The sequence below is a fragment of the Magnolia sinica genome, chromosome 13, assembly GCF_029962835.1.
Source record: "Magnolia sinica isolate HGM2019 chromosome 13, MsV1, whole genome shotgun sequence".
In the NCBI taxonomy this organism is placed as follows: Eukaryota; Viridiplantae; Streptophyta; class Magnoliopsida; order Magnoliales; family Magnoliaceae; genus Magnolia; species Magnolia sinica.
The window spans coordinates 26,458,680-26,484,689 of NC_080585.1; the positions used below are offsets into that span (position 1 = coordinate 26,458,680).

At 37.7% G+C, this 26,010-nt stretch overlaps 1 protein-coding gene across 1 annotated transcript; it reads left to right on the plus strand.

Annotated features, from left to right (window-relative positions):
• The first annotated feature begins 13,285 nt into the window (after positions 1-13,285).
• Positions 13,286-25,530, plus strand: LOC131223335 (ribonuclease 3-like). Its single transcript, XM_058218709.1, has 4 exons — positions 13,286-13,444; positions 19,412-19,567; positions 22,589-22,781; positions 24,913-25,530. The coding sequence occupies exons 1-4, from the start codon at positions 13,340-13,342 to the stop codon at positions 25,227-25,229; spliced, it is 771 nt and encodes a 256-aa protein (XP_058074692.1). The 5' UTR covers positions 13,286-13,339; the 3' UTR covers positions 25,230-25,530.
• Positions 25,531-26,010: the final 480 nt, after the last annotated feature.

Consider the following 26,010-nt stretch of genomic DNA (forward strand, 5'->3'; position numbering starts at 1 on the left):
TCGAATCTAAACCATTTATCATGATCCATCACAATCTAACTATTAATCTAAAATACTGACCACTCATCTACACGTGAATACCCATAGAAACCCCGAGGGCCGCTTGCATATAATTTAAGAGGCAATCTAGCCGTTCCTTTTAGTTTAAACATTTCTCAGCCATCCAATTAAGATCAATCTATTAGATCCATCTTTTCACTGATCCAAACCGTTCATTCTCTGGGCCACTTGAACAGGAGTCAATTGAGAGGATTCAATCACCACCAACGGCCTCAATGTGAAGTTCCCTGGTGATCTAGACCGCTCATTAGATAAGTAGGATAGGTTTTAACGGTCAATATCCTTCTCACTGTTTTTTAATCTTACGGCCCACCTAAGCTACAAATATGCGTCATATTTTTCCATGTCCTAACTTATCTTGACGTATCTAATGAAACGGAGTGAATTTCTCACCACTAACGATGGACCTCACCTAGCTTTCGGCAGGAAGTCCTACGGAAACCTTCTATAAGCAATATGTGGGCCATTGCTCTCCCGACTCTCCTCTCCCTTACAAAATCCTCTCATCCTCAATCAACGTCCAGCATATGTAGGGTCCACCATCGTGATCTGGACCGTCTATCAACAACCCATTCAAGTTTTCAATGGCATGCCTTCAATCCTCACTATGCTTATCATGCAGCCTACCTAAACCATGAATCTGCCTCATTTTAGAAATAGTGACCCATCATCATCTAGCAAATCCGATCGATAAAGTGTGATTGAGGCCTTGTAAATCTGAGAGTCCACAAGCTCAAAGGAGCCAGGGCCTACAATAAGAAGTTGAAAAAGAAGAGCTTTGTTGAGGGTGAAGTGGCATGGAAAATGAGGCTTCCGATCGGAGTGAAGGATGAGTATACAAGCAATGGTTGGCAACATGGGAATTTAAAAAAAAAGAAAAAAAGAAAAAAGTCTCACGCGAAAGAGCCTGCCTTATTGAAGACATGATTTACCGAGAAAGAAGAATCCTGATCAATGGCTTATATATGAAAAAGTACTACCCGACCCTATGGGAACCTATATAGAGTGAAGAAGTGGCCCTAACCAAGCATGCTTCTGTGAGGAATAGAACAATATTGACAAAAGAAGCAAAGATTGACCCCCGTGAGAATGGTCTATTGAATGTCCAGGCCCATCCAATAGTGATCTATCGTCCTTACTCATATAATAAAATGGCGGTCAAGCTTTCAAGCTTAGGTTGCCGCTCATTGTGAGCGTTAACAAATGTTTGCGTCCACATTAAACTACGTGACAGTCGGGTGCAAAACCAATGTTGTCGCATGTCACATGTTGAAGCGGCCACCAAAACCCAAACATCATGCGTCCCATCATATCTCCCGATATGACCCATTTTCAGAGCCCTGACGTGGGCCAATCAAAGTTCATCATGTGTCAACACCATGATACCACAACTGACATGAAACCTACTCTCATCCGAGAGTATTGCCGTTTGCACTTCTTTCAAAGATACACATTCTTTACAAATGCGAAGGTGAGAACCCTTATGCTCGCCTTTACCAAAGCAAATCAACGCATGCCACATAACTATATTTATCGTGCCCATTAATGAGGCAACTTGCCCAACAAAACTATAAGGGACCCACCAAGAGAATAGGTCTATAAAATACACGGCTATGATATTCTCGATGAGGTTGTCTCTCACAGTTATTCCAAAATGGGATATCTCCCTAGAGACGTTCAGAGAGGCTATAGAATTCAAGAAGATTTCGAAGATCTAAAGATTAGAACGATGTCCAAGTGAACCTAGCTCAAGTCAGGAGAAACGGACATTTCAGCCTGGTTGGGTCTGGAGCCTGCCCTGATAAGGAATGGAAGAACGCGAAGGGGGCCCGTAGAAGGATATGATCTTACTGATAACAGACTAGTATTAGACAGATCTGGGCCACTCATCAAGGAAATGAGAAGAGACAGAGAGATCTAGATCACCTAGATGCCATACTGGGTACTCCAATATGATGGCCATGGCTCCATTGGGATGAAAAGAATTGGAGATCTTAATATGGAAGATCTGTCTCATTTCCAATAATAGATCAATAGCAGGTGTCAAATCCCACTCATACAGTCAAGAATTGAGTGATCTAAATCCAAATACTCGGGTGAATGGTTATGATGGATTTAAGGGCCAGGTGCTCACTTGACCAATAAGGATCTTATAGGGGAGCATTTATATATAAGAGTGGAAATATGAGATCCAATGGCTTTAGACTTTTCGAAGACCTTCTTGGTTTGGAAGTTTCGGATCTGTTGAGGAGATTTTCTGTAACGCCCCGAAAATCAGCACCCGAGTACATAGACTCCAATGTTGAATTTTCGAGTGTTAACCAAATGAAAATGCATATGTGACCTTGTTCAGATTCACATTCATTTTACACACGAGCAATAACAGTAATGCAATTCAAAATTAGCGGATCTAAAGTGAGGTAGAAATAACAAAAATCAATAAATATAGGACTAAGAGTCAAAAATATAATTTCAATAGTGGTGATCGCCGAAAATGAGGATTATACAAGTCACAATGAGCATATAACAAAATTTACATATAAGCATGCTCGATCGGGAACTCTAACATATACATGCACAAAATAAGAATAAAAGTAAAGTCTTCTAACTTCTGCCGATGCTCCCAAGGCATCATGATGAAAGTGCAAGACAATCTAAACTTACCCACCGGATGTCTCGATAGAACCTGCATCAACAACAATTCTTGGTTGGTGTTTTAAAACACCCTTTTAGGTGAGAATGAGTAGCTAACCCAGTGATTCTATTAGTTCTAAGTTACACATATTATCGACTCAATAGTTGCAGTTAATGATAAACAAAACATTAAATATTTCCTAAATACTTTTGTTAAATGCACGAATGAAATTATAAAATGATGCATGGGCCTTATAATCCAACACTCATTCACAAGCGACTTCAACGCCAAATCACAACCTATCCTAGGGTATACATGATTAGCCGAGTGATTATTAATTCTAATTCATACAACCAATTGTTGAAGATAGGATACCAACATTATATCATGAGTCCTTATCTGGATCATGTAGCTCGTGGCGACACGTAGTGATTACTCACCAGTAGCCCTTGGTCCAAATTTAGGTCTCACCCGTTTATCTCACAAATCAACGATTTCAAAGTTACGACATGATACGCAAATGTATGAGGATCAACTTAGTATGGGTCGTCACCCAAACACTAAGTATGATAACTCAGTATTGAGGTGTTGACTTGTCACGTAAAAACAAATCACTACAAGAAAAGAGCTTGTCACCCAATTCCATTCACGCCCAGGTCATTCGAACGGTACTCTAGCATGGGACCATCGGCCGGGTAATTTAATGGGGGTCATTTAAACAATAATCTATCACCTCCATTAGTGCTCACCAATCACTATGGGGAGGCTCGTCACCCTAGTATTAACCGACAGCACGGACATGGTGTCTCCTACCACCATGCCCGACTCATGAATCTTAGTGGGAATGTATCACACTAACGGTTATGAATGGATTCATCCACTGGGAACGAGGTATCCTAGATTCTATTTAGTCATTTCATAAATTTTGAACATACATGATCAGTCAATTAGTGGACTAATTTGATTAACCTGGGAGAACCCTGGCACAACTGGCATTGGGTGCAAGCATCCCGTGTAGTCCAACTACTGTTGGTCGTTCATGTTCAACTCAGGTCAATCAAACAAGTCTAGGGTGACCACCCCAATTCGGACCACCCCTTTAGTTCCGGCGATTATCTAATTGACCCAACATTGTAGCAATCACAAGTATTGTTATGGACTAAGCACCACATCATATAATTTTAGCATAGGTTCTACTACACAACCACTTAGGCATTTTATTAAACATGTGAGTATCAATAGAAACAATGCACCTACTTAGGCATTTGATCAAACATGTAAGAATCAATGAAACAACATATCTACTTAGGTATTTTTATCAAACATGTGTGCATCAACAAAATAACACATTCAATCACCTAGATATTTTATCAAACATGTGACATCCATATCTAACCAATATCATATATTATAAAAAAATCAAAATGTTAACATATTAGCATTTACAAATTCATCTACAAGCATCTAATCATTAACTAAGACCCTCAATGGTCGATAAACGATAAACTAGAGATAATGGTCCGCACCTTATGATGATATGTCCGACTCACAATACTCGTAGGGTTAGGATGTTAATGAAAGATTATCGAGAACCCAAGTAAGTATGCAAACTTGTAATATTTGGAAGGAATTAGTTATAAGATCTAAACTTACAAATATGACTCAATACGTACTTTTGATTATCGTCGAACTGACACCGATGAAGGACAATGTTGTTATAGAGGGGATGAGATGGTGTAGGTGTACAAATACTCACACTTCCAAGCTCTCCCACTTTTTTTTCTTCTGTCTTTTCTCTCTTCAAATCTAAGCGATCAAAATTCATATGGGATTAAGAGGGTGGCAATGGGGGGCTATTTATAGTGCCGGAATATGCATAAATAGCCCCGGTGTCCCTTTTCTTAATAAAACTATACTGGAGAAGGTTGTTCTTGACTTACGGGGCCTTCCAGGGGCCCACTGACCTATCTATACTATGGAACAAGTGCCTTACTACAAGATCTATGTTTGGTTACAACTGGGCGACGATCAGACACTTCGATCAGCTATGGGGTCCTTACTTACGATTGACGGTCATTGGTGATCAATTAGGGTTGTGACTATATGAATATGAGTGAGGAAATATCTTTAACTCGCACACTGAGTTTGGTCGTGATCTAATGGTCAGAAAGACACTACTTCACAAAAGAGTGGAATGTTTATTTCACTTAAGTTTTAGGCTTTAACTTAAAGCATTCACGTATTTCAAACACTCAACCTCTGGTCCAAGTTAAACTGTTCTAAGCACTTTATTTATTCGACACCCGCGATGGATGTCACGCCCACTAAGACGAACGTTTTTCTATAGCTTCGGGTTTAGTGGCCCACTAATGAGCAGTCTAGAGCTTATTCGGATAATCAGAGCATTTTTGGAATAAATTGGGTATGTAGATTTCTTGTGCGCAATGAATAGGGTCTGAATTAGATAAGTTCATAACATGGCCTATTCGCAATTAGCGAAAAAAATGATTTGGTTATAATTACTCTAAACCATTGGTTTGTAGGTTAAATGAGTAACTAAGTTGTTTGGTTTGCTACTTAACATCTGACCCCTAGTTTTCTCAGCTTTAGGTAGGTCTTTATTTAGTTAAGGTTGTTTCAATTAGTCAGTGATAGATCGTCTTGATTTGGGCCATAAATGAACAAATCACGAAACTAGACTTGATGTTTAAGCGATCAGGGCGGATTTGTTGGCTTTCTATGTTTGATTAATCGAATGTGTGCACTTCGTTACTGGTACCACCCACATATAATCTCACTTCGAGTATCAATGGTTAGTAAGTGACAACGTATGCTAGTTATATATAAAAAAATAAAAATTTTTGGAAATTCAAAATAACGAAAATCCATGATGTCACATTTTCTTATCCGGAAAGCCCACGAAGTAAGAGCGAAAGAATCCAGGATCATCAAGGAAATCCCAATAAGGGTTTTACGCCTTGATAATCTATAAAACGAGCAATCAAAGAAGTGCTCAGGGCTATACGCCAAACACATCAACGTACATGGGATGTCTTGCACCCAATGCTGATTTGCCTAGGGTCCTCCATAGTCGATCGCATTAGTTTAATGAAGGGCTTGATTATTCTTATACTTAGTGATTGTATAACATTCGATAGAATTTGGAATACCACTATTACCATTGATTTAAGTATACTCATAACCATTAGTGAGTTATAATTTTACAAAGACTTATAAGTCAGGCATGATGGTATGAGACACTGTGTCTAATCTAGCGGTATATGCTAGGATGACGTGCCTGTAATATTGGTAAAAAAATGAGTGATAAGCCCATATTAGTACAAAATTGGGTGACAAGCCTCCCTGTAATGTCCTTTGAGCATTAATAAAGGCCATAAGCTTATCGTATTATTAATAGAATTGATGTCGTGACTTTGCTATATTTGTGTTTGGATGACGACCCTTACATTATTTGTGGCCATCATTGGGTGATAATCCTTAATTTGGATAAATTGACACTAGTGAAGAGCCGCTATGTGCCACAACAAAATACGTGATCTAATTAACGACTCGTAATATAATGAAGGTATCCTACATTTGCCAACCTACTGTTTAAACCGGAAATAATAACAACTTGGCTGATCACACATAATATCGGGAGAATATTATTCGGTTGTGCTGTGGGCCAACCATTGTGTATATCATTATGGAAATTATTGTTGCATTATGCTACAAGTTAACCATTGCACATAATATTGCATCATATGTATTAAATAACTAACTTAAGAATTGTCTGTTTTATATTGCTATCATTGTTTATACTTGATTGTGTTGATAACATATATAATTTGCTTAATATCTATGCGTTGGAGGTAACATGCTTAAGAGCATTACGTGTATAAATATGTATTTGTTATGAATCTTCTTATCACTAAGATGTCCCGAGTATAATCTTGGAGATATTTCTTCACTATATTGGCATTTGACACATTCTATTTGACATATCCAGATAACTCAAAAATAGGACCAGATGGTAGTGAGTTGGGCCACTCCAGTTAAACTCATAATTCCATCACTTTGGGTGGTTGTATTTTTTTTCATAAATTTTGTATTTAGTATAATTTGCACAATTCTAATATGGGAGAACACCACGTTTGGAATCATATGTTTGTATATTAGCCATATATATTTTTATTTTGTTATCTCTACCTCGATTTGGATGCACTAAGTTGAAATGCGTTACTTTGATTATTTATGTATGGAATAAATGTGAATCTGAATAAGGAGACACATGCATTTTTATTAAGTTCATATCCGGGAACTCAATATCGGAGTCTCTATAATTAAGTGCCGATTTTTAGGGCGTGACACCTACCCTTTCACAAATCACTTAAATAGAAGCGTAAATATTAGTAGTTGAGAAGACTCTGGATCTTTGATCGCATTTTCCAATTTGTTCAACTCAATATGAGGGAACACAAATGGTTCAGTTAAACTTTAAGTCGAGTAGACTCTTGCACACTCGTCCATTTTATTACACATGAAAATCTAATTTAAACCTTTGATCATACAAGCAGTCCAACTTAATTAAATTAAAGACAATAAGAATAATATTACAAGTAAGAGTTGTTACTTTGGATAATCCAAAATTGAATACTTTGAATGAATACCATTTAAAAAGGGTGTTCATAGTACATCCAAGCAGACACTAGATTTACCTATCAATATGTCATAATACCATCGAAGACGTGATTGATGTGTATTTCAATATTGCCAATCCAAACACGCCTTTAGAGCATTAGCGAGGCAAATTGAAGGTTTAGATGGACCCCAGCATAGGAAGCAGTTGGGACTGAATTCTCATATGTTTATTTTCCATCCATCCTGTTTATAAGATCACATAGACCCATAAAGGTAAAACATAAATATCAGCTTAATCCAAAACTTCTGTCTTCTGAGAAGTTTTCAACGGTAAATTTTCAATCCCCAATCCTTCCCATGGTGTGGTTCACTTGAGCCTGAATTGTTGGAATATGGACTTTTGTTCACACCCCAAGTATAAGGTTGTGATGTAGTTATAAACTCGGTAAGACCGAGGTCGAATCCACAGGGACTGAACCTTGTACATAATCTGAAAATAACTCGAACTAGAACTACAATAAGATGTAATCTAAATTAGGGAGAATTAAGGGAATAATTGTGAATAAATTAATTAAAAAATAATAAATTTAAAGGTAGAAAACTAGGGTGCCATGGATCCACTTGTAGAGATCAGGAAGATGTATGCTTGATTCACAAACACGACTAGAATCAGAATCCCATCTTCATCCAATTGGAAGATATCACATTAAAAATCAAAGCTGAACTTCCTTTGACCTAGTTTTCAAGAGATGAGAGGTATGAGAATTAGAATTGATTCTATCACAAAACCATGCCCATGAGACAAAGTAAACAACAGAATTTAGCCAATCCACATCCAATCTAAAGGATATATGAATGTTAGGAAGGATTTCGTCATCTAACCATGCCCAGGAGACGATGGTGAACAACAGAGTTCCCAAATTCACAAACCTTATAATGCTAAGAACATGCTCAAAACTATTACAGATCCATTGTAATTTAAGTCACAACAAATCATTAAAAACTAAAAGCATTCCTATTAATCAAACTAGAATCAAAAGAGAGTTCAATTAAAACATGAATCCAAGACATAGGCACAACCCATCACACTACAAGCTTCACCTCTTAGCCCTAGCTAAGAGGCTTAGCCCATCATAGGCATGATCAAACTAAAAACTCTTAAAAATAATAAAGGAAGAAAACACTCTCTCTCTCTCTCTCTCTCTCTCTCTCTCTCTCTTGCACCAGATGTCCCTAAGATAGGATGATTTCATCTCTCACATTCTCTCTTTCTTATAGGTAATACAGGCGGTGGAGAGGCATGTTGGCGTGATTCCCTCTCATTTTTGGAATCAAGCCCTAAAATGATCTTTAAAAATGGATGAACAGAATGGATGAAACACATACATCATGGTGGGTCCCACAAAGCACCGACCACCAGTCACCAGGCTGGTGGCAAGGGGAGTAGCCAATCCGTTTCCAGTCAAGGACCAGAATTGCCTAAATCTCCCAACCTCATGGGCCCACCATGTTGTCCAGGTAAAATCCACCTTGTCCATCATTTGAGAAGCAATATATATAACATACATGCAAAAGATCAACCTGATGGGAAACACGCGGATTTCCTGCGAAAGCCTTTCGCATGAAGTTTCTGCGCAAGGATGATGGGTGGGCCCCACCACCAAGTTAGTGGGAATTCTACTCCATTCATCCGTTTTGAGATCTTATCTTACGACATTATATAAAAAATGAGGTGGATTCAAAACTCAAGTGGGCCATACAAGAGAAAATAGTGGGGATTCAGTGAGAACCGTTGAAATATTTTTATGGCCATAAAAGATTTGTTTCAGGCTAATTTTTTCGTATTTCCATTTTATGCTAGTGTTAATGACCTTATAAACGGTTTGGATGACATATAAACACCAAGGTGGATTCCAGGATGGTTTCAATGATAGGTATGCCTTTCCCCAATTTTTCCTCTCGTGTGGCCCACTTGAGTTTTAGATCCACCTCATTATTGGTCTTTTGTTCTCAAATGAGATCTCAAAACATATGAATAGAGTAGATTTGGTAGACTCACAAGAGTTTCAACACCAAGTCAGGGGTTTGAGTACACATAGGTGGTGAAATCCCACTACGGCATGAGTGTGCGTGTGAAAAAAAAAAAGTAGATGTTTTATGTTGGATGTTGTTTGGATCATGGCACTATAAAGTTACCTTCTGATGTAACCGCTCTCCACTAATATATGAACTATTTATCTATCCTATTCAGACCTCTGCAGGTACAGGAGGGGTGCTCCTAATCCGCGCTATTCCCGGTGTGGGTATTACTCAATCGCGCGGAGGCGCTGCATGATATGTAGCTGTCACTCAGGCCCACTGTAATAAGTAGCAAACAGACAGTCATTTACATTACCTGTCTTACGAAACATGCAGACAGAAATCATACACAACGGACAACACATGTGATAAGTAGCAAAGAGACGGGAATCATCTCCAGCATTCTCGAGTCATCTACATGATATATATACGTTAAAAAATCTATTTGTCCATCAGGTGATAGCTCTTATGCTCACCGTCCATGCAAAAATATCAACCCAATGAAAGATTAGCTGATTAAAATACCCATGTGGGCTACACCAATGGTGCTGTGCCTAAAAGATTTTAAGCTCACAGATTATGGTCTGCCTGATTTTTGGATTAGGCTGATTTCTTTATATTCATTCCATCCTCGTGAGTCCTCATCCAAGTCTCTCGGTGTAGCAGAGCACACCAGCTGAAGATGCCTCAAAAGTGTAACTGTGCAACGCAAGTGAAACATCCAAACCGTCAATCATCTGAGACCGTTTATCAATATGTGGTGGACCAAAAATCTATCAGGTCCACTCACCTACTCGCCTGATGAGTGGACCATCTTGATTTATGGGCCAAGGTCATTTTATGATGCGACTACATTGATGACTCGTACGTTTGACAATTGTACATAAATGGAGACATGTGCGAGGGCTGGTACGTACGACACCGATTACGTGGCGCAGAGCTGACCACGTGATGCAGCGAATCCTCCCAGAGATGGATCCGAGTCCTTTTTAAAGTTTTGCGACCGAGTATGTGCTCGGCAATCTTAGCCGCATACGGCCAATCAAATCTCACCACGTCTCCACGGGCGGTGACTGCTTTACCGCCTTATCCACGTCTTTGGAACATGCCACGGCCTCGTGGACGAAGCACAACCGTAAATATATTCACACGTGAACAATGAGGGTTGGTTTTTGAAAGTGACATCCATGCAAGACCGACAGGGAGGGGACACGTAACCTGCAGCAGTACTCGAAATTGTAGTCCACATGGTGTCCAGCCGCAGGGGCCTTCAGCAATCAGAACCGTTTATTCGACCGGGATGCACCACCATGCAAGATATCCAACACTGGAAAGATCCTGTGACTGAAGATCACCTGGTCAAACGAAGCATAGTTACCGGTGGACACAGGATCACCACTAGCACACGGTTGTAACCTCATACTGGTAACCCTCACCACCCATTCGAACTCTTCCTTTTTCGTGCACATTGCGATTTTTTATTTTTTATTTTTCCAAAACCCGCCAATAGTGTCTCAATAAAGGAGGCAGATTAGGTAGGACGGTCCTGTGAGGGAATCTGTGGGCCAACGTGATGTATATGTTTTATCCGCACCGTCCATTTATTTTCACAGATCCTTTTAAGACACAAGCTCTCAAAAGAGGTAGAATGAAGGGTCAAGTGGACCACACCACAGGAAGTTGTCAACGGTAGGAATTCAATCCCTACTGCTTCATGTGGTGTGGTCCACTTTAATCTTCAATCTGATGTATTTTTGGGTTTATGGCTTAAAATGATCCGTCAAAATAGATGAACTGCGTGGATAAATAATATATGTACACTTGGACCCACAGATCTCCTCACAGGACCGTCCGTCTACCCAATCCGCGCCGTGCAATAAACGGCTGCTTTCTGCCGCTTCTTTCTATACCACATATCCTCTGGAGATAAGATCATGAAAAGGACAGCTATTTTGATTTTAACTGACGGTTCAAAAAAGTTAAAGAGAAGTTAATCAACGTTAGGACATTTCTAACCCCCCAATACAGCTCCCTTTCTACCCGTTTACCCCTCATCCAGCTACGCGTGAAAATTGGACAAGTCTCTTATTTCCCGAACGTTTATCAGTGGAGGCCATCCTAGTGTTAAGTAACATCCACACCGTCCATCTATTTGGCCAGAACATTTTAGAACATTATACCAAAACATTTAGTGAAATCGATTGTAAAAGTGGACCACCCCACAAGAAAAAGATTATATTGAACTTTCACTCACGAAATCTTGATCAAGCTAATTACTACCATCATTTTATCCACAGAGGTCCACTGATTTAGAAATCCACCCTGTTCGACCAAAAAATGAGACTGATCCAGAGCTCATGTTCGTCAAACGGACGGGAAACTTTGGGATTCAAACGCTACATAAGATGTTATTGAGAAATCCATACAGTCTATCTCTTTTTTCATCTCATTTTAGTAGATGAGTCTAAAAATTAGCCTACTACAGAACTCCAATTGGTCAAATGACATGAAACAAAGGTGATTGAATGTATGCCCACCGTTGAAAAATCTTCAAACAATCATGAGGCTAACTTTTAGATTTGGATTTGCCTCATTTTTCTAGCCATTACCTATAAATAGATGCTGAAATAGATAAACGGGGTGGATCTCTTACGAACATGCGATGGACCTGTGTATGGTCGAGGTTGGGACTGCATGTCAATCAATCCCATGTCACCTTGGGATGCGAGCTTGTACAGAGGATAAGGTGATCATTCCCGGATGAGGATCCCATTCCCTCATGTACAAGTACAAAGATGTAACAATCGAACGCGGATTGCGTATTACCCCGTCTGTCTCAACTGGGAATACGTGGGAGCTTTGAGTGGCCGCTGTGATGTATATTTATTATCCACACCGTCCATCCATTTTATCCTTATCTTTTTAGGATATAGTCCTAAAAATCATGCAGATCTAAGATATATGTGGACTACACAATGCGGATTAAACTTTTACTGTTGAAAACTTCTTGGGGCCAACAGAAGTTTTGAATGGAGATTATATTTGTTTTTTCTCTTCATCCATGTCTACGTAACTTTATTAATAGGTTGGATGGAAAATAAACTTCACGGCGGGCCCTAAAAAAGTTTCAACGGTGAGAATATTATCACTGCTGCTTCCTGTGGTGTGGTCGACTTGATCCTTTGATCTCTCTAAATTTTGGTCCTTTATCATAAAATTGGATGGACGGTGTGGATAAAAATCATACATCACGGTGGCCACTCAAAGCTCCTGTCCGTTCCCAGCAGGAGATGGGCGGGGGTAGGACGCAATCTGCGTTCGTAAGAATCCATGCCTGCATGCCAGGAATGCCCATGAAAAGTGGGACCAACCGAGGCCAAACGAACAAGAAACAGTGAGATTTGAACACCACCGTTGAAACATTGGTGGGGCACAGGATTTATTGAGAAATCCAGTCCGTCCATCTGTTTCTACATCTCCTTTCAGGCCACATCCTGTTATTGAGAAATCTAGCCTGTCCATCTATTTCTCTATCTCATTTTAGGACACAGCATGTTATTGAGAAATCCAGCCCGTTCATCTGTTTATCCATCTCATTTTAGGACACAGTCCCCAAAATGAGGCTGATTCAAAACTCTAGTGGGCCAAACGAGATAAAGGAGTGGGGATTGAACGCCTATAAAAGAATGTACTCCCTCCTGATGCTAAAATTAATGATCCATTCTGGTGGATGGTCAGGCACAATTATTGTACGGTAGGTTTTGTGGGCCACTCCTAGCCACAATAATTGTAAGAGATGAAGTGAAAATATGAGGTTTTGCTAGTTTACATGCTTTGGTAGGAGATAGATAGTGGCCTATAAATAAGTGGAAATGAGCACTCTTCTCTTCAAGTGTAGTTAGTGATAGGTATCTGAGAAAGAAAATGGAGCCTCGTATTGCAACAGCTCTTCTTGTGTTCGGGCTGCTGTTTTGTACAGCGGCCATTGCTGAAAGCTATGATTTTGATTTCTACCATTATGTGCTTATGGTGCGTTTTTCTTCTTGATAGTATAGTCTCTGTCACTGTTTTTCTTCTTCATAGTGTTGTCTCCATCTGTTTTTATTCTTCATGGTTTAGCCTCTCTCTCTCCAACCATTGCACAATGTGATGATTTTAGTGGGCCAACCTATTGGACATGTTGGATGCTACATGGACATGATCATATCACATGATATGTTGGAATTTATGAAGTGATTCTATGGGCCATCAGTGTGTTAAACAAACTCTATAAATAAGTTTTTATAGTATGCGTATCCCACTCATTATTTTTTAAAAGGTTAGTATAACAAGGTAATGAAGAAAATGACCTGTGTCAACAGTGCACTACCACATCTACATGGGAGGAACATGCATGAGATCCACTTGGTTCATCTAGTGTGCCACCTCATTTTCATCCTGGATCCTAAAAATCAGTCCAATCCAAGACTTAGGTGGATCAAACAACAAAATCATCACTAAAAACCTCTAATCCTATATCCTATTGGGGTCCTACATGAGTCTTGAAATGTCCTGATTTTCTGGGATCCCTATATCCTATTGGTGTCCATTTGATGAGTGGAGTAGATGTGATAGGCGCAGCACAGTGGATCCCACACGCATTTTGGACGATTTTAATGATGGGACTCTCCATCTCAGCTGTTCTCTGGGGTGTGGCCCAACGGAGATGTGAATGGGCATGTTCGTGGGTCACATAAAATACAGGATGGTGCACCTGATGGACGGAGTGGATGCCATCCAAATGAAGCAGTTCCCTCCACATCAGCGAAAGTGGTGCTGTAGTTTTCAGCTCATCTTGATGTGCGTACTCACAATTAAAGTTCGTGTGGAACCTTCGATGTTCGTGTAACACCTTACTGGGTATTACCCTTACTGTGTGGGGCCCAACTTGTTATGTTTTTTGTATATCCACGCCGTCCATCAGTTTTCTGATATCATTCTAGAATGTGAACTCAAAGATTAAGAAGATCCAAATATCAGGTGGATCACACGACTGGAAACGGTGGTGAATGACCATTAAAAACTTTTTGTGGGCGACGAAAGTTTTAGATCAAGCTGATCTTTATATTTTCCCGTCATCCAGGTCTGGTTGAACTTATCAACGGGTTGGATGAAATGGAAATGTTACAGTGGGCAGTACTGTGGGCCCTAAGATGTTTTTAATGGTGGACGTTTAATCTCCACTCTTTCTTGTGGTGTGGTCCACCTGAGATTTGGATCTTCTTAATTTTCTGGAACAAATTCTAAACTGGGCTGGAGAACGGATGGACGGCGTGGATATACGACAAATCATTAAGGTGGCCCACGCGGTAAGGGTAACACCGATTAAGGTGTTTCCCGGGTAAAACCTTGTCCTCTCCCTCCATAGTTAACACACGTGGCAGATCTAAACAAGTTCAGACCGGTCATCATGTGGATTTGTAGAAATAAAAATTTAAAACTTACATTGACTGGACCATCGGAAAAGTGCAGCACCATCCTTGGAGTGGAGTCACTATCTTTTTCTTTCTTTTTTTTTTTTTTTTGTATTTTTTCATTTTTAAACTGTGGATCGTCACATCCCTGTCACCTTGCACATCCAGATCTGAGGGGGACCACACTGCGGGGGTAAAAAAAAGTGATGAAAAACTTATTCAAAGCATGTTTGATTTATTAAATTCTTGGTAAATACCTGATAAATAAACAATTATTAAACTTTTATTATATTTGAAAATATCATGTATTTCCATTTAAAAAATGATCTAAAATGGCTGGTTTAAATTTGTGGTCCCACACACATATGTGTGTGTGCGTGTGTGACATATCCGTGCCATCCATCCATTTTACCATAAAATTTTAAGGCATGAGCTGAAAAATGAGGTAGATCCAACATTCAAGTGACCCACACCTAAAGAATTAAACAGTGGCTTTAAAAAGTTTTTAACAGTAAGTATCCAGTTCCTTTTTCCTGTGGTGTGGTCCACTTGAGTTTTGGATTTGCCTCAGTTTTTTGTTCATGCCCTAAATTCAATTGGCATAAAGAATGGATGGTGTGGATAAGCCACGTACATCATGATGGACTTCACATATATTTTGCACCTCCTCAAATTTTTGTGTTAAAAAAAAAGCCCATCAAAGGCATTTATGATGGATTTGGAAAATTAAACATGTCTTTAGTTTGTCACTTAAAAGTGCACCTATATCCCAAAGGTAGAGTTACTGTATACATATATTTTTTGTCTTTTTCCATTTTTAATGTGTTGATAAGATGATGTGGATAGTCCAATCATTGTCGCTTTCCTTTGTGTGCCTTCAGCTACGAAGCAAATCCAAATCTGAGATGAACTACACTGTGGAAAAAAGTACTCCCATTAAATACTTCTTTAGGACCACAAAATATTTACTTTCCATCCAACCAGTTGATAAGGTCACAAAGATAAGGATGAAAGGACCAAATAAATATCAGCTTGATCCAAAAATTGTGGTCCAACAAATAATTTTAATGGTCAATTATTATAATTATTTCCTATTGTGTAGTACAGCGGATGGTATTGATGTAAGACATATGCATCAAAGTGGCCCCACAGTTGGGGATCCATTTACACGCGCACACACACTATAGTGGGATTTCACCACCTATGGGTATTGGAACCGTGTCAAAACTCCTTAGAGTCTACCACGGGGGCAAGAATAAGGACCTGGCCATAAACTTGATGTATGTATTCTATATCTATTTTATACATCTTTTTATTTTAGTTCATTTTAGGACATGAGCTAAAATAACGAAGCAGATCCCCTCAAGTGCACCGTACGATAGGAATGGAAAACAATGATGATTAAATTCCCTACCAAGAAAAACTTCATAAGATCCTTTGTAATGGTTCCGTAATATTTATTAGCCATCCAACAACCTGTTGATAAGGTCACACAAACTTATTAAGAGAAAAAATAAATATTAGCTTGATCCAAAACTTATGTGGCCCTTTAATGGTCAATCACCATTATTTCCTATTGAATAGTCCACCTGAGAATTTGATCCGCTTCATTTCTGGGATCATACACTAAAATGATCTGTAAAAAATGATGGACGGCATAGATATAAGATACATCATCAAGGGCCCCCCTAAGGGTCACACCTAATCCACTCCCTTCAGCTATAAGGCAAATTTGCACGCTGTTTGGCTAGTGACCCCAATATCAGCCAGCTAGCTCTGGTGTCAAAGCTGTGTGGCCCCCAACATGATGATGTATTTGTTTTATCCATGTGAGCCCAAAAATGAGGCAGATACAAATCTTAGGTGGACAACACCGCAGGAAACAATGGGGATTGAATGCTTACCATTACATACTTTTTGAGGGCCACAAAAGTTTCCGATGAAGTTGATATTTGTGTTTTCCGTCACCCATATCTATGTAACCTTATCAACAGTTTGGATAGAAAATAAACATTACAAGGAGCCTTGGAAAGTTTTTAACGGTGGATGTTCAAATCAATACTGTTTTCATGTGGTGTGGTCCACCTGTGATTTGGATCTGCCTCATATCTGGGCTCATGCCCTAAAATAAGATGGAAAATGGATGGACAGTATGGATAAAACACATACATCATGGTGGGGCCCACGGCTTTGACATGTGCTAGCTGGCTAGTGTTGGGGTCCCTAGCCAAACCGCATCAGCATACCTGGATCTTAATACAAGTACATGAAAATCAGCAAAGAGGCTCCTTTTTATTGTTCCTTTCCTAGTATGAAATTATTATATTTTGTATATTTTTAAGATTTTATAATTTAGGTTTCACTAGTTGGACGGTCTCCACTTGTCAAGTACAATAGTTTTAGAACTTCCTGACTCGACTCCAAACTCAGCCCAGTCAACTCGGCTCGTTTTTCCTGTGCCTTTCCTAGTATGAAATTATTATATTTTGTATACTTTTAACAATTTATAATTTAGGTCTCAATAGTTGGACGGTCTCAACTTGTCAAGTACAATAGTTATAGAACTTCCTGGCTCGACTCCGAACTCAGCCCAGTCAACTCAGCTCGTTTTTCCTGTGCCTTTCCTAGTATGAAATAATTATATTTTGTATATTTTTGACATTTTATAATTTAGGTCTAACTAGTTGGACGGTCTCAACTTGTCAAGTACAATAGTTTTAGAACTTCCTAACTCGACTCTAAACTCAGCCTAGTCAACTCGGCTCGTTTTTCCTGTGCCTTTCCTAGTATGAAATTATTATATTTTGTATATTTTTAACATTTTATAATTTAGGTATCACTAGTTGGACAGTCTCAACTTGTCAAGTACAATAGTTTGAGAACTTCCTTACTCGACTCCAAACTCAGCCCAGTCAACTCGGCTCGTTTTTCTTATGCCTTTCCAAGTATGAAATAATTATATTTTGTATATTTTTAACATTTTATAATTTAGGTCTCACTAGTTGGACGGTCTCAACTTGTCAGTACAATAGTTTTAGAACTTCCTAACTTGACTCCGAACTAGGCCCAGTCAACTCGGCTCGTTTTTCCTGTGCCTTTCCTAGTATGAAATTTTTATATTTTGTATATTTTTAACATTTTATAATTTAGGTCTCACTAGTTGGATGGTCTCAACTTGTCAAGTACAATAGTTTTAGAACACAACTCGACTCCAAACTCAGCCCAGTCAACTCGGCTAGGTGAGATTTCAAGCCGAGTCTTTTAAAGACTCCATTTAATATTTATAAAAGAAAAGAAAAAGAAAAATCCTAATATTTGTAGAGTGGGGATCTAACCCTAACCCCTATATGTCTAGCACTGCTCTCCACAAACAGTGTAATTAGGATTGTTCTTTTTTTGTTTTGAATTTTTACTTTTTAAATATGATATGTACTTGTTTAAAATATTCCTTACCATTCCAAGAAGTTTAAATTTATATCTTTCGACTATCGAGTCAAGTCAAATGGAGTCTTCAAGTCCACCTGAACTGAATGAATATCTAAGTTGAGTTTTTGGGTTTCTAATCTATGGTTTAGGGCCCGTTTGATTTTTACAATTTTCTATAAAATAAAAGGTAGATGAGCCATCATTGTCATTTGGAGGTGTTTGTTTAAATATGAACTATGGCTTGTAAATAAAGAGCCGAGTATACCCATAAAGGACAGAGGTAAAGTAAAATACAATCATTACATTTTTCTATTATAAAACTACATTTTCATAATAATTTTAGGATAAAACTAACAAGATAACAAAACCGTTATTGTAGACAAATAGACGTGATGTGATCACACATTTACAAGAGTAGATAATCATGATTTACAGCCATTTATAGCTGTAATTGTAAAACCAAATAAGCTCAGCGTTTACAACAAAAGTTTAAAAACACCAATGAGTACTCGATGACCCAGATGACTTTTTGGAGCATTTTAATCGGGTTTTCGAAGTTTTTTATTTTTGACATTTAATATATAAAAATGTAAATTATACGTAAATAGTGTCTAGCCATGCCAAGTCGAGTTTTATTATGCTCTTGTTAAGAGTTAACCATAATGTATGCATGTGTGTATGTTCTAATGACAGTAGTAAGTGATTCTCATTCAACATAGATGTGTAGTTTAAACACACTTCTGGATCTTGGACTTGTTTCAACGATCAATATAATTTATAAAATGGGATTTGATGTAGATGAGGGCAATGTCAAACAACTATGAAACATGTCAAATCACTGCTTGATTTAAAAGCTCGAGCTATTAGAGGATGGTGTATTAATGTATATCAAGGGACCTAACAATCCAACAAGCAACATTCTCAAAAAAATATTAAATTGGACTATTTCATACCATAGATCATTCCGCTCTATCTGAAGGCCAAGGTTACGCCATGACCAAGGCTAAGATGACTAGGGCTTGGCTAGGACCAATACCAACATGGCCGTAGCATGGCCCTATGGCACATTACGCTTAAGTAGGGTTACAAGCTGATTGAGTTTGGGTATATGATGCAGTGGCCAGGAGCATATTGTGCGCAAAGCAAGAAAGGGTGCTGCCTTCCAAAGACAGGCCCACCGGCGGAAGACTTCTTTGTATCAGGACTGATGACATACAGCAAGGACGACGAGCCGGTCACTAAGTGCACAAACACTAGCTTCTACAAGAATCTGGTCCAGTTTCTCTTCTCACCTTTTATGTAGTGATGTTTCCCTAGACTTTTCCTATCTATATATATCTTGAAACAGGATTCCGAAATGGACCTTTCCAAAGACCTCAGGGTGGCTGATGCAATGTAGAGGTAGTTCGCATGGCAAATGGGCTAGGGTTTCACATCTAGACCATGAGTGAGTGTAAGTCTAGGCCCAACCAACCCATCACCTAAGGTGGATTGGATGTGTTTAGAAGAGCACAACATCCAAATATTGCATACTTAAATGAGTTGGAGCAGACTGGTTTATTTGATAACATAGGAGGCGCGTGGATTAAAATAATAATAATAATAAAAGAAAAAAAAAAAGCACCATTTTTTTTTTCCCTCAAAAAATGCCTTTAATCTAGACGGAGAGAGAAATCTCTAAAAGTGAAAGAAGAGAATTGATATTATTAATAAAAAGTTTGTTTACAAAGTCCATTCACATAATTTATATAAACCCTAAAATCCTAAATTCATAATTTATTTTTTTAAAGTAAACTTTTCTAATATAGTAGATTTACTAAAAATAATAAGTTAACTTTTAAGCTTACTTAAAACTCCTTCCTATACTTAAACAAATACTTTAAGCCATTAAGGACTCTTTAAACTTTAAAATATCTTGAAGTAGTAAAGAAGGTATAACTTACTAAAAGCAATTAAATTGTAATTTAAATTTCAAAATAAACACCTAAAATAATTTTATTTAAAAAAACATTCTGTAATTAATAGCCTCAGGCATTGGCTAGAAAGGAGAGCTAGCTTTCACACGACAATATTATATGTGTGAAATGGATAACTAGTCTCAAAGTTATGTCTGTTGGAAGTTACAGTGTGCTAGCTTTAGATTGAACTTCCTAGCCCAATTACTTTCATTTGTACGTGTCCTTGTAATTGTCCTACATTAATCTCTTTCACTTAGGGCATGTTTAGATACTACCAAATAATTACTTTTTCTATTTACAACAGTAGATAAGTAACTTATCTGAGATAAGTTTAGTTTAAAATCAATTATAGCATTTTTTCTAATTAAAGTTACTTAATCACTTTAGCTTAATGAGTAGAAACCAAGATATGCTACTTCAGTCATAAGTAGTTTAAGTAACTTACAATTCAAACACCCCCTTGAAGAACTTACTATGATGCCAAATAATGTAGCAAGTACATGGAGAAAAGAAAAAAGATTATCATCTCTTTCTTTTAAATAATAATAATAATAATAAATAAAAAAAATAAAAAACCTTGAATCTACAAGGAGAAAGATCACAAAAATAAGAGAAGAAAATTAATATTTCCTACAAAATTTCTATAATGAAAAGTCTATTTACAACGCCCTTTCATATAACTTAAATAAGTGGATCCTTACTCTTGCCCTAGTTGTAGACTCATAAGAGTTTCAACATCTGGTCAAGGGTTCGAGTCCCACCATAGCCTGAGTGTGTGGGGGTGTGTGTGTGTTAAAAAACATATGACTCGTATAGGCCTTATAAAAATAGTAAAACTTTCTTAAACTAATAAATTAACTAAAAATAATATGTGATTCATGAATTAACTCAAACTCTAATATCCATGATTCAAACAAGAACTTTTAAGCCATGCCATGACATGACTCTTCAAACCCTAAGATATCCAAAAAAAAAAAAAAAAAAAACAATTGTAATTTACTAAAAATAATAATTTTAAGTTAAAACTCAAAATTAACACTTTAAATAACTATATTTTGAAAAAAATAAAAATAAAAATGGGCCAATATCCTTTGGCATTTGCTAGCACATAGAGCTCATTGGTAGCTTTTCAACAGCATATTATGTATGCAAAATGGAGAACAAGCACAAAGTTACTGCTCTCAGAAGTTATATAATGCGTATCAATATTATATTTTATATCAAACTTTCTAGCCTAATCCTAGCCATTCATGTGATTGCCATTGACTTTTTTCCTACATCAATTTGTTTGGACTTAGGCATATCAAAACCCATGTCCAACTAATTATCAGGCCTAAAGCACAGGCCTGAATTTGATTAATTCTTGAACCTTGAGGCTCAGCTACCTACGGCTGTCAACGGGCCAGCCCTGGGGTAGGTCTTGGCCCAGATATTGAACTATTTTGGGCCTGTTAATTAAATTTTTGATTTTTCAGACTTGAGCCCAGCCCATTAACACCCCTAGGCTCAGCCCTGGCCTACCCAAAGCAGTCTGGAATGGGGCCAGACTGGCCCAGTGACAACTCTACCAATGATGTTTCTCATGACAATAGAGGCAATCTTAATAAGTCATCTGATACTTTGCATAGGCACCTAAAGGGGGTAACGTTCTCTAATGTGGGTAAATGATGTAACCCGTGAAACCCACACCGTTCATCAGCCTGACCACCCCCTTGTTCCTTCTTGATCTAAAAATCAAGCTAATTCAATACACACCCAGAGCCATAGCTCAACTGGCAGACTGAGCGGAGATACCTACCTCTAAATTCCCATGGTATGGCCCACCTGAGTTTTAAGTACTTGGATTTTGGGTAATCCTTTCATTCTGATGAGGGACGTCATATGAATGGATTAGATGGCATATAAAAACCACCATAGCCCCTACACAAAACTAATGGTGGATGATTTCACATCCCATTTGTTTTCAGTCGTGTGGCCTACCAGTGTTTTGGGTCATCATGAATTTCAGGTTCCACGGTGAATATGAGGCAGCATAATTGATGGACGGTATGGATCTCATGAAAGTTTGACACACGTGGTGCTCAGTTGGCTGTAGGTACCTAAGGGAGGTTAGATGCCTAGAGGTAGACTAGTGTGGCTCCAACATATAATAATATAGTTGCTGTAATCCCACCTTCAAAGTAATAAAAATAATAATAAAATATTTAAAGTTGTAAAAGGTGTACTGTATCCGTGGATACCAAAATTTGAATGTTGTGTTAAACTAAGGTAGGAATCTGACCGTGTATTCTTGTATATATAGAAGCTGAAGGTTTGTAAATTGAATATGATGACAGATGTCTGAGGTGAATGGTGACCTGTACAAATACTGGGCGACCATCAAGTGTCCAAGTGCTGATGGGTTGTCGATGTGGAGAAGCGACTGGAAGACTTATGGGGTTTGCTCTAACCTTACTCAAGTGGACTACTTTAATAAGGGTTTGGAGCTGAGGGCCAAAGTCGATCTCATCACCTTTCTTAAAAACAACGGTAACTTTCTCTTCTAACTATAACTTCTTTGAAATTTAACTTACACGTGCGAATCTGCACTTACAAGCATTGTTTGCTCACTGGGACTCGGTCAGTCATCCGTTCTGAGTCGACCCGGAACTCAGTGGGTTAAGCAGGTGGGTAAGGCAAGGGATTTCCCTCACCTTTTGAATGTAAAAGAGCGAATTCTCTCTCTCTCTCTCTCTCTCTCTCTCTCTTTTAATTATTTTTATTTTTATTTTAAAATAGATTGTGGTATGGTATAAACTAGTGTATACACACTAGTTAGTTGTGGCCCACCTAATCCAAAGTCATGGATTTGCTAAGTTGACATTGCTACATCTAGTAGTAAAACGTCACGTACAAAAGTAATGTGTAATGATGTAATTTTTGTGAAAATGTATGCAAAATGAGCAATGTCTTGAAAGTGCATACATGTATGTACACATTCACCACTAAATCTGGCCACCCAAGCGGCCCCATGACCATCACAACTGTATGCTCAAATCATGCAAAATAATCAGATCAAGGTCAATATCAAGCAATCTCTACTATCAACCCTAACTTTGGCGTTACACACCAATCATGAGTTAACTCAAAAAAAAAAAAAAAAAAAAAAAGCATGATTAACCGATGGATCAAGTGACTTGATGTTTATTTCCACTGATCTAGAAGATATGTTTGTCAGATAATATTTTTAACAGTTCATTTGAAAATTCGACAGTCGATTTTAAGTTTAGATGGTTCGGATTGATGATCCATAGTATGGATTAATGATCCATAATAAGGAATTATGATCATCTTAGACTTGGAATAAATGGTTCTGATGGTCTATCAAATGATCAGTCCTGGTAATCACGTTTTTTGAAAAAAGATTTTGTACCCCCAAATTTTGAGGTATATTACAGTTATTTGTTGTGAGTCTAGTTAACTTACATGTTACGCAATATTGCGCACACGTCTTCACATGCATAATGAGTGTGGTCTCCCACTCAAATTATCTTGTGAAGCATTGCACACGTGTCTTTGAGAGGATTTTTCATGTAAACAAGTGATTGGTGGCTCACTAATTATTGAATTTTCTACTATTTGTGGACATGAGTCAATGAACAACAAAAGCCTACCTAATCTACTGACAAGTAGCATTTAAAGATCTAATATCCGAGTATATTGTCCATACGAGAGATAATGATGATCATGCTTATTCTCATTGTCTTCTTTTATATATTTCAAGTTAGCCATAATTGATATCTATACTCTAACTTAAGGTGGAGTGTTAGAATATAAGATACACAATTACATGTACAAGCATAAGGAGTACTATTATAGTATAAGATGCACGTGTACATGTACAAATACACGCTAAATATATGTTGGGAGAAAGATTATTTCTCAATCACAAACACAACGATATCGAAATCAAAATTAAAAAAATAGAGAAAAATGCAAAATACAAGATAAAGATTTTACTTAGTTTCCTTCAATACATCCATGGATTCACACCGCTCCACTACGCCCAAAAGAAAAAAAATGAAAAACTGACTTTTAATACAATAATCTCTCTCTTAATTTCTCACAACATAATATATATTACCCTTAAATAAATTAGGGTTTATATTTAAAAAATGTGTGAAAAATGCAAATCGCGACAATAATAGTTGGATGAATAGTACATCTTTGATAACCAAGCTTCGCAAATCCTAATACTGTAAATAGGCATATGGATGTGGATTCATGTATCTATAAATAGATAACTACATATCCTAAAGATCACCGTCTATTCTTATATTTCGATCATTCTCATCAATAAAAACATTGCAAGATTTTCATTATATAATCTCTTGTGACATAACACATCAAAGTTGTATTTTATTCATTTAAATTGACACTTGAGTTTTTATTTTTATTTTTTTAAAATGTTATTACATGATGGAAATGCATAAAATCACATTTGATCAATTGTAAATTCATTTTCCAGCCACCCAAATGCTCTGCAAGCTTAGAGCAGAGTCACTTATTGTCTTATTCAACAACATGTTGATATGGGGTACTTACAAATGCGATTATTATATCTATGTCACGTAAGAGATGCATTACTTTCTAAAGAACTCATCCAAAATTTCATTTCCAGGTATCGTGCCGAGCACCACCACCACCTACAGCGTGATCCACCTAGAGGATGTCATCAGCACTTGGGTCGGAGCATCAGTTACAATCCGTTGCAGTACGATCTACAATACAAACAAGTACCAGCTCTACGAGGTCCATATGTGTGTGGACACAGATGCTTCTACATTCATAGACTGCCCCACCATACCACGTTTCACATGTTCTCCTCGCATTCATTTTCTTCCCTTCAGTACCAACATGCTTAAGACTAGTTACAATGGTGCTGAAGATTCTGACCCCATGTTCATCAACCCAATCAAAATGACCATCTCCGAATGACCGTATAAAGCTTAGATAAGGGTCCAAATCCATGTAGGACTCCTTATGATGTTAGGAATGTGGGTGTTGTTGTTTCTTCATGTAGTGAGTGAAGACCAATTCCATATTCCATGTAGGACTCTTTATTATGTTAGGAATGTGGGTGATGTTTGTGCTTCTTCATTTAGTGAGAAGAGTAATGTTCTAGTTTTGTGTTCCCCTAGGCTTTAGAGTTGTGCATGGACTGTGTAGCCTTCTTGTGTTAGTATTTTGGATAATAATGCAAATGAAGAGAGAGTGATAACTCTTCTATGTTCATTTTTTATGCAGCTATTAAATCATTTATCATGTTCTAAGTTGTCAAAACTCATTTTTCCACATTTTCTTCGGCCATTTTTGGTAGATGTGGAAAAATGAGTTTACCTCATTTTAATTAACATTAATTATATATTAGAAATGTTGATCTCTAATTATACATAACTACTATTAACACGAGCTTCATTGTATATCAAGATCAAGATCTCTAAATGACTCAGTGGGATAAGAGTATCGAAACTTTTGTGGCATAAAAAATACTCCCACATGCATGATCAATGTTGGTGAGGCTAACATATGAAAGAAAGTTGTTAAATCAAAACAAGAGACAAGAGGCATTAGGATTTACATTCTCTTCCACCCATATAAAAAATCTTAAATAAAGAAATATATCTTAAAAGATGAATTAATGGAATACATCTCTTTAATTATAGCCCTCCCTTTATATAGATTGCCATAATAAAAAGCTGGTGGATACATGCGCAAG